At 42.6% G+C, this 10,249-nt stretch overlaps 1 protein-coding gene across 1 annotated transcript in view; it reads right to left on the reverse strand.

The window, feature by feature from the left end:
* Positions 1-10,249, reverse strand: part of LOC133127121 (zinc finger protein 883-like) — a 56,563-nt gene that overhangs the window by 2,714 nt on the left and 43,600 nt on the right. The window contains exons 1-5 of the mRNA XM_061239782.1: positions 9,916-10,031; positions 8,520-9,055; positions 6,825-8,093; positions 2,473-2,921; positions 61-521 (exon numbers count right to left, since the gene is read on the reverse strand). Of these exons, the coding sequence (XP_061095766.1) occupies positions 6,856-8,093; positions 8,520-8,913 (1,632 nt within the window). The 5' untranslated portion in view covers positions 8,914-9,055; positions 9,916-10,031 and the 3' untranslated portion in view covers positions 61-521; positions 2,473-2,921; positions 6,825-6,855. Of the gene's footprint in view, positions 1-60; positions 522-2,472; positions 2,922-6,824; positions 8,094-8,519; positions 9,056-9,915 lie in introns of the transcript that reaches the window.

The following is a 10,249-nucleotide window of genomic DNA, read 5'->3' on the forward strand; positions in this document are numbered from 1 at the left end:
CGTCTGTGAGAAACTTAGCTTTGGCAGCAAAACAAAGAAATAGATTACTAAAACACTTACACTTCTTCAAGCCTCCTCTGGATCATCCAGGTGTTCTTTGGCAAACTTCAGACGGGCCTGTACATGTGCCTTCTTCAGCAGAGGAACCTTGCGAGCGCAGCAGGATTTTAATCCTTCACGGTGTAGTGTGTTACTGATGGTTCTCTTCGTGACTGTGGTCCCAACTGCCTTCAGGTCATTAACAAGCTCCTCCTGTGTAGTACTGGGCTGATCCCTGACCTCTCTCACGATCATTGATATCCCACGAGGCGAGATCTTGCGTGGAGCCCCAGACCGAGGGAGATTGGCTGTGACTTTGTGTTTCTTCCATTTTCTAATAATTGCTCCAACAGTTGTTAACTTCTCACCAAGCTGCTTGCTTATTTTCTTGTAGCCCATCCCAGCCTTGTGCAGGTCTACAATTTTGTCCCTGATGTCCTCAGACAGCTCCTTTGTCTTGCCCATGGTGGAAACGTTGGAATCTGATTGATTGTGTGGACAGGTGTCTTTTATACAGCTACATAATGATGTAACGAGTTGACACAGGTGTTTTGGGTAATGAGTTGAGATTAGGAGTGCTTCTTAATAGAAAACTAACTGGTCTGTGGAAGCCAGAATTATTGCTGATTGGTAGGGGATCAAATACTTATTTCATGCAAAAATACGGTAATAAATGTATTAAATTCATATGATGTTGTTATTGTGGATTACTTTGTGATATTCTGTCTCTCAATGTTAAAATGTACCTACGATTAAAATTCTACACAGTTCCATTCTTTGTAAGTGGGCAAACCTACAAAATCAGCAAGGGATCAAATAATTATTGCTCCCACTGTATACACCAGATAGCTGACCTGATCTCATTGTCATCATCAGCCTTGTCATCAACCAAAGAAAAAGTCCTTGCCAGCTACACTATTATTTTAGTATATCACTCTGAATTAAACTCATAACAAGGAATAGTATTGTGATGGTTGCTTTGTGGCAAACTTAACTTGCCTTGTGTACTAGACTTGATATTCATGGCTGTACAACTGATTCTTTGTGTACCTTAACCACTAGGCTACAAGCTATGGGGCGACATGGCTCAGGCAGTAAGAGCAGTCGTCTGGCAGTCTGGCGGAGGGTTGCCGGGTTCGATCCCCCGCCCGGGCTGTGTCGAAGTGTCCCTGAGCAAGACACCTAACCCCCAAATGCTCCTGACGAGCTGGTCGGCACATTGCATGGCAGCCAATCACCGTCGGTGTGTGAGTGTGTGTATGAATGGAGAAGCATCAATTGTACAGCGCTTTGGATGAAGGCGCCATATAAATGCCTGCCATTTACCATTTTACATGACTGGGACCAGTAGCCTAGTGGCTAAGGTACATGACTGGGACCCGTAGCCTAGTGGCTAAGGTACATGACTGGGGCAGCCTGTAGCGTAGTGGTTAAGGTACATGACTGGGACCCGTAGCCTAGCGGTTAAGGTACATGACTGGGACCCGTAGCCTAGTGGCTAAGGTACATGACTGGGACCCGTAGCCTAGTGGCTAAGGTACATGACTGGGACCCGTAGCCTAAAGGCTAAGATATATGACTGGGACCTGTAACCTAGTGGCTAAGGTCCATGACTGGGACCCGTAGCCTAGTGGCTAAGGTACATGCCTGGGGCAGCCTGTAGCGTAGTGGTTAAGGTACATGACTGGGACCCGTAGCCTAGAGGCTAAGGTACATGACTGGGACCCAAAAGGATCAAGCCCCAATGCAGCCAAGATAATAAATGCTCAAATGTTTGGCCCTTGAGGAAAGCCCTTAACCCCACATTGCTCCAGGGGGGACTGTCCCTTACTTAGTTGAATCAACTGTAAGTCTAAACCAGGGGTCTCCAACCCTGGTCCTGGAGAGCTACTGGGTCTGCTGGTTTTTGTTTTCACGTTAAAATCAGCACCTGTTAGAGACCCAGGTAACCAGGTGAGGCGAGTTAATTAATCAATTAGACTAGTTGATTACACTTAAGTGCAGGGTAACAACGAAAACCAGCAGACCCTGTAGCTCTCCAGGACCAGGGTTGGAGACCGCTGGTCTAAACGTATCAGCTAAATAACAAATTAAATTTAGAAAATGAAATTACACATATGGAGAGTAACCTTAAGTGAAATACAACTTGACTGCTAGGGAAATGGGAGTAATCATGTCAGTGTTGTCTGGGAAACGAAGGGAAGAAAATAAATATAAAATGCATATTCCCAGCATCCTGATAATTACAGTACAAATTTATTTTTGTGCATGTATGGCTTTTCAAACCTTACTATGACTGCATCTGCCAATATCACCAATGACATATAACAACTACAACCATAGCAAGGCAATTATTGGACTAACAGAAATGTCTTGTCTTATCTTCTATACAGTAAAATATTACACATAAACCAATATGCATATTTATTTCACCTGTTTTTCCAGCCCTGGAGGGGATGACAGGAGATCCAAGGGAGGGTACTGTAGACTCTTCGATTACAAAGGAAGTAACCATGCTTTCCTCTTCCTGCTTGACATATGATATCCTGTCAGTCTGGAGGGCCTGGTCGTTTACATCTCCCTCCCCCTGTTCACCCCCCTCACTTTCTGCGTCCCAGTCATTCCTTTCAACCACTTCATCGGTCACACCATCTTCCTCCTCTTCCTTTATGTTGGAGAGAATTAGTTCTTCCTCCCTGCTCAGTCCACATCCATTCTTCCTCTCTATACTCTCCTCTGCGTCTTCACTTTTAATCAAACTGGATCTCAGCTCCAGCCTTGTGTAGTCTGTGCGGTCCATCACAGGTTCCGTCTTCCTGTCTTCACCTGAAGGGGAGGGGCTTGAAGCTCTTAGAATGACACACAGACTCTGATTGGATCATCTAAAAGGAGGAAACATTATTATTTGCATTAGGGTAATTCGAGGACAATTCAGCACACTTCAGGACCACATCTTCACAGACTTTTAATGACATTTGGCATGCCGAGTTGGCCTCATAAGAAACCCATGGAACCGAAGTTACACTTGTCTCGGATTGTTAACGGAGATATGGGCTAACACAGTTGGCACTAATTTGCGTGACTCCATGAAATTGACTTTTCCGCGAGAAATAGAGAAATGTCATAGAGAAATGGTTCATGTATCATTTTACAGTATACAGCAGCTCTGTCTTTTATATACAGTATATTATATTAAACCCCAAAATGAAAGGTAACGGAGTCACGAGTGATTATAATCTTGAAATCTGATTAGCAAAAATCAAGACATTATTTTTTTGTTATTTAAATTGTGCTGTCCCTCTTTACTGAATTATTACTATAAATCTATTATATAGATGATCAAATTAATCTGAACAACGTTGTATTTATATTACGGCATTAACAGCAGCGGCCGGCTGGCTTCGTAACTAGGGTGTAGGCGTTCTGTGCATTCTACGGCGACGTCAGCGTAAAAAAGGCCTTCGCCTAACATTAGGGAGTTTGCCGGCAGGTCAAGAACAAAGCAGTGCCAATATTCAAGTTATACCAAGGGTTATTTGCCATGTCGCTTTTAACGGTTTACATTTTCACCTGCTGGCTCCACATCTGTCTATGTACAATAACGAGTTTAAGCTAGAAAATAAGTGTCAGGCTAACATTGGCTAAAGAAAATAACAAATAACTTGTCAATTTAGGCTACTAAAAAACACAAGTTACGTTAGGCTAAACGGAAACAATATTAGTCTTGCTAGTTCGTTCAAAAAGGCTGTTTTGGCTTCATGGACACTTACCGAGTAAACGTCTGCTTATTTTAATTATTTATCATCGGTACTCAGTACTTTTTAATAGCCGCTATTCATGAATCAGGAGCAGTCGTCGTTCTTCTTCTTGTCTGTCTGCTAGACTGCGTATTTGTACATTACCGCCGCCAACTGCACTGGAGTACGGAGCAAAACAAAGAAATAGATTTCAACTAAAACACTTACACTTCTTCATACATTTATTTCTACATTTATTTTAGCATATAAAGAAAATAAAACATAAATAAAATAAAATGGAAAATTTAAAATGAAATTAAATAAATGGGGAATGAATACAAAGGTAAATTAAAACAGAAATGTGGATTTATATCACAGTTTATCAATGAATGAATGCCTAAATTTGAGTAATTAATTTTTTACTTATTTGGGTCCTCCACACCTAAAAAGCACTTTTCGTATTACGGGGCACATGCATCATCGGTGAAATTGAGTTACCGAATAGCCAACACTGCCACACAAAATGTAAATAAAATAGCTTTGAATGTTTTAAAGAAATACATAAATAAAATAAATAAAATTGCCTGACCCAGAAAAAGACAAATACCAGTCCAGCCAAAGTACCGTACTGTCAGAATAAGAAAAAGATATAAAACATGTTTGGTACTTTTCTCATCTGTGCTTATATTAGGGATGGGTACGAGTAATGGATGAATCAATTCATTGTCGCAAACATTCCGACTCAATCCTTTTTACTTAATCATAAAGGCTGTGGACGTGAGCTGCAACTATGTGTTGGCCGCACTTTTTCATTACATTACATTACATTACAGGCATTTAGCTGATGCTGTTATCCAAAGCGACGTACAATGAAGTGCAAATCGAACACAGGGACAAGTGTGTTGAGATCCCTAGGGGAAAGTACACTTCCGAGTCTAGCGTGATCCAATTTTAACCCTTGAAGAATACATCAACTTACGAACTAGCATACCACGGTTGGCAGCTAGAATACCCCGAGTACAACAATAACTATATTTAAGTGCTATTATATTCTATGGCTTACCCAAGGCTGATCATCGTAGTGAGGTAGGGAGGGAAAGGTGCAGCCTGAAGAGATAAGTCTTCATTCTGCACTTGAAAAACGTCAAATGACATCCACAGGAAGGTCATTCCACCACCGTGGGGCCAGAACAGACAGCAGTTGTGACCGAGAAGTGCAGGTGCAGCGAGGCGGAGGTGCCAGGCTTCCCAAAGCAGCGGAATGGAGGGGTCTGGCTGGTGTGTAGGGTATGATTAGTGTTTGGATGCAAGCAGGGGCTGATATGTATGCATAATTGCCTGGTATGCGAGCACCAAAGTTTTAAAATTGATGCAAACCATAACAGGCAGCCAGTGGAGGTCGCTGAACAGGGGGGTGAATGTCTGGGAACACTGAATACCAGAGAAGCGTCGGTGTTCTGGATCAATTGTAGGGGTCTGATGGCGGAGAATTGCAGTAGTCCAGGCGGGACAGGACCATTGCTTGAACGAGGAGTGGAGTAGGTGGTGAGAAAGGGACAGATTCTCCTGATTTAACAAATGAAAAAAAAAGGAAGGGGTTGAAAAGGAAATTTCAGTACAGGCTGTAGACTAAGGGAGTCGAATGTGCACTTAAGACTGCACAAAGTGAGACAGAGGCAGAATAGTATTTTATAAATAAAACATACATATTTTATAAATAAAAACACAAATATTTACAGTAGTCAATACACAAACCAAATTCTATATCCCAACAGTATCCTTTTCAAGGTTTCAGCATTCAGCATTAGACAATGTGGACTTTCCACGCCAAAAGCAGTGTGATATTAGCATGTGGCCTCATAGGTTTCAGAACTGGGTTTATAACCAGAATAATGTCTCTAAACACTGACAAACCGTTAATCAGAAATCCTTGTGTCCTTCAACTGCAGCAATGCCATACAGCGGAGATAAATCCTGTTGCGGAAAGACAGACCCAGTGGACAAAATACAATGACCCCAGACATTACAGCACTTTATTTACAGTAGTGTGCAGTGATGATTAAACACCACCACGTTTGTCTAAAAGGGGTCCTAATATATTACTTCTTTAAAAATTAAAGTTTAAAATGGTTTGGTGAAAATGTATTGAACAATACTAGGTAATGTAGGCAATGAGAACAAAAAACAATTATGCCCACAATTACATTGGGTTCAAAGTATCGCTAATAAACAGAAACACTGAAAACATTATTTGTTTAGAAAAATTGAAAGGCGTCACAATTTTTATTTTTTTACTTTTGCATCGCATGAATGCATGTTTGAAGGCTCATTCCATGATTGTTGCTAAACAGTGTTTAAACTGGTTTGAAACAACATTATTCAGCAAAATTACTTCTGATGGTCAGATGTTCCAGTATTTAAGGTAACACGAACTTTGAGCAGTGGCACAGTGTTAAACACGATGGCACGACAGAAGGAGCTCTCTGTTTACTTATTTTTATCTACATGAACTAATATTACATGAAATAAATACTTGAATAGTGCTTGGTTTCTGATTTATCTTCATTGTGTTAAGTGTATAATCATCACTGCACGATACTGTACATGGATAAGTGACACCAACTGAACATTTCATGTTCTTGTGTGTCAAGGAAGTTTTATTCCATTCATGTGCAAATGATTTCATAAACCACAGAAATGAACAGCACATGCAGACCTTTCCAATGTGACCAAATTCACAATGGTCAATGAAAAATATAATCTGTAAAGTTTTTCTTGTGGATATCAAAGTGCTTTACAGTTATTTTATTATTATTTTTTTTTAAAGAGTCAAGCACCCAGTTAATTTTGTACCCAAGTGTAACATCTCAGCACTGATGTTTTTAAAATGCTATTAAAAAATATATATATATAAATAAATAAATAAATAAATAAAGACCAGGTGAAACTTCAACTCTAAAAGAATGATCCATTACCAGACGGAGTGAGAAACATGCCTTTACTGTAAGGATATTCTGGTGTACGTTCAAGTTACTGAACATGACTTACACGTGAAGCTCTTCCCACACTGGGGACAGGGTTATGTGTGCTCCTCTGTATGAACGTGCTGGTGGGCGGTTAGGTTTGATGCGAATCTGAAGGTCTTATCACACTTGGAGCACTGGTATGGGCGCACTCCTGTATGACGGCGCTGGTGCGATGACAGACTGCTGGAGTGACTGAAGGTTTCCCCGCACTGGGAGCACTGGTATGGGCGCTCTCCTGTATGAATTCGCTGGTGTACCGTCAGGTCTGATGCAAATCTGAAGCTCTTCTCGCACTGGGAGCACTGGTAGGGGCGCTCTCCCGTATGACGGCGCTGGTGTGACTTCAAACTGCTGGCGTGGTTGAATGTCTGTTCGCACTGGGAGCAGTGGTATGGCCGCTCTCCCGTATGACGACGTTCGTGTGAGCGGAGACTGCTGGAGTGACTGAACGTCTGTCCACATTGGGAGCAGCGGTATGGCCGCTCCCCCGTATGACGTCGCATGTGCTCCGTCAGACTGCCTGAATGAGTGAAATTCTCCCCACACTGGGAGCAGTGGTAGGGTCGTTCTCCTGTGTGGATTCGCTTGTGTCGGTTGAAAGCGTTTGAATGGGTGAAGGTCTTCCCACAGTCAGAGCAATGGTATGGGCGCTCGCCTGTATGAATCCGCACATGTTCTCTCAGGTGCGATAGAAATCTGAAACTCTTGCTACACTGGGGGCAGTGGAAAGGGTTCTCCCCTGAATGCGATCGCTCGTGCGTTGTCAGACGTGATTTCGTTTCAAAACTCTTCTCACACTTGGAGCAGTGGTATGTACACTCTCCAGAATGGATATGCTGGTGTACCGTCAAACGTGATTTAAACCTGAAGCTCTTCCCACACTGAGAGCAGTTGTAAGGGAGTTCTGGTGTGTGAATTCGCTCATGAGCTCTCACATGCGATACAGACCTGAAGCCCTTCCCACACTGGGAACAGTGGTAGGGTCGCTCTCCTGTATGAATTCGCTCATGCGTTGTCAAGCGTGATTTTGATCTGAAGCTCTTCCCACAGTGGGAGCAGGTGTGGGCCCCTGCAGTGCCTGTGTGGGCCTGTGTTGGTGTGGGCAGTGCTTTAGGGGATGTGGGGTGCTGATGTGTGCTGCTGGGAAGCGGTGGCTTCTCTTCTCCGTTTCCTCCAGATCTCAGAATCCTGCTGTGCTCCTCTGGGTGCACCTTCTCAACGTGCTGGTGAAGCTTCACTTCTTCCAGGTGAGCGAATGGGCACTGGGAGCAGGCAAACACCTCAGACTGCCCTATAGGAAGAGAAGACCAGTGATAAACTGATGGTTTATACAGTGAAATGTCCAAAAAGGCAATAAAGTTAAAAACAAGTGGAAAAAAGAAGAAAAGGAAGAGTGTACATGACTGGGACCAGCGAGGTTGGCGATTCGATCCCCAGTGTAGCCACAACAAACTGCTTAGTCTAAATCAACTGTAAGGCGCTTTGGATAAAAGTGTCAGCCAAATGAGATGTAATGAAATGTAATGTAACATTACAGGCATTTAGCAGACACTCTTATCCAGAGCGACGTACAACGAAGTGATCATAAAAACTCAATGGTCATGCATATATCACATCCCAATGATAATAAACATATCCACTGTAATTCACTGATTGGACACTATATTACAACAAAAACTCAAGAATAAAATGGGAAACCCTTCTTCACCTGCATTACCTTTACTGCAGGAGATGACAGGAGATCCAGGAGAGGGTACACTTGGCTGTTTGGACAGACAGGAAGTGACCTGAGTTGACAAGCCTTCCTCTTCCTGTTTCCTGCAGTTTAATTTTCTTTTCAGCTCTTGGTCAATTTTAGAAGTTTGCGCCGTTTCATTTCTCTCTTTGTCTTTCACACCATCCTCTGTCTTCACCTCCTCCCTCTGCCTCTCCCCACCTTCCTCCTCCTCTTCCTTTATGTTGGAGAGAATGAGTTCTTCCTCCCTGCTCATCCCACATCCATTCTTCCCCTCTATACTCTCCTCTGCGTCTTCACTTTTAATCAAACTGGATCTCAGCTCCAGCCCTGTGTAATCTGTGCTGTCCATCACAGGTTCTGTCAGCGCTTTCATCTCAATAGGCAGGACTTGAAGCTCTCAGAATGAAGTACAGACTCCGATTGGATATTCAGTTTGGGAACTCTGTGGAATCAACCAATCTTCTGAAGAGAATGAAATATAAAAAATAATCAATCTGTCATGGAGCGACGGTTTTCTGAAGAGAAAAAGAGAGTGTACGTAAATAACTAAACGGACGGAGAGCACAGTGACATATTTAGCTATATGAACATCCAAGACACAGGCGGACATTGAGCGAGCCCATATTGCATGATCCAACTCGAAAGCTTAGCAAGTTCGCTGCTCAATCTATTTTGGGACGTTCTAGAGACAAAACGAAGGAATTAATAAGTTATTCAATCAGATATGGCAACAGTCGTCAGGTACGCCTACAAATACAAACGTAGAACTGTCAATCCCATTTCATACACAGGCACGACACAAAACACTTCCTGTCGTTTGTGTTTTGTTATTAGACAGAAAATGCAAAATGCTCTCTCGACTGTAATCACACTGCCTGACCACCACCCTACGCATTCCCCCCAGATACCTTTTTTCCACCATGTTCAGAAATAACATGCGCATTTTAAATGCCATGTGTCCACTTGCTGCTGTGTTTAATCTACAATGTAGCTACGCGCAGATCAACGTTACTTGTCAAGGAAAACAATAATAACGTAACGATAACAAAATCAATTGAAAACGTTTCTCACTTTTGCTTTTCTATCGAGACAACAGGCTAATTGGTTGTTTCACACTGGCAACCTTGCCACTAATCAAGGATGATATATCTGTGTTTGTGTGGTTATTTCTCGCAGCGTTGTGTCGTCTCTTCTGCATTGATGTGTAAATACTAACACTAAGAGAATGGAGAGCAAAGACGGAAGCGTTGAGAGCCTGCTGTTTAGCAAATAAACCGTTTCGTTTTCGTCGGCGACACAGTTTGTTACCTCTGCAAGATATCTTGCAGCCTTAAAAAAATAACCTGTATGCGACTGAGAAACCATTTATACTCACAATTGAACGTTATAATTTCAAAGTACCAAGTCGCAGCTGCGCAGCACAGGTCAACTCGACTCGCTCGCTTTTCTTAAACAAACGAGGCCCTCACTAGACCCAGTACCAAACGACCCTCTATCGCCACCTGTCTCGGAGGTGCAGTATTACACATGAGCACTTTCTGAGAAAGTACGCCTCCCAGGCTTGTTTACCTTTTTGCCCTGGTGTAAAAAGCAGTCGGCATTGCAGATGTGAGGCAGATAAAAATACTACTGAGCGTACTGGTACATTGTGCATCTCTAACCTTAATTTAGAGAGAGATTGCACACGATTAGATAAATATAAATGTTTT

The sequence above is a fragment of the Conger conger genome, chromosome 4 (genome assembly GCF_963514075.1).
Source record: "Conger conger chromosome 4, fConCon1.1, whole genome shotgun sequence".
Classification (NCBI taxonomy): domain Eukaryota; kingdom Metazoa; phylum Chordata; class Actinopteri; order Anguilliformes; family Congridae; genus Conger; species Conger conger.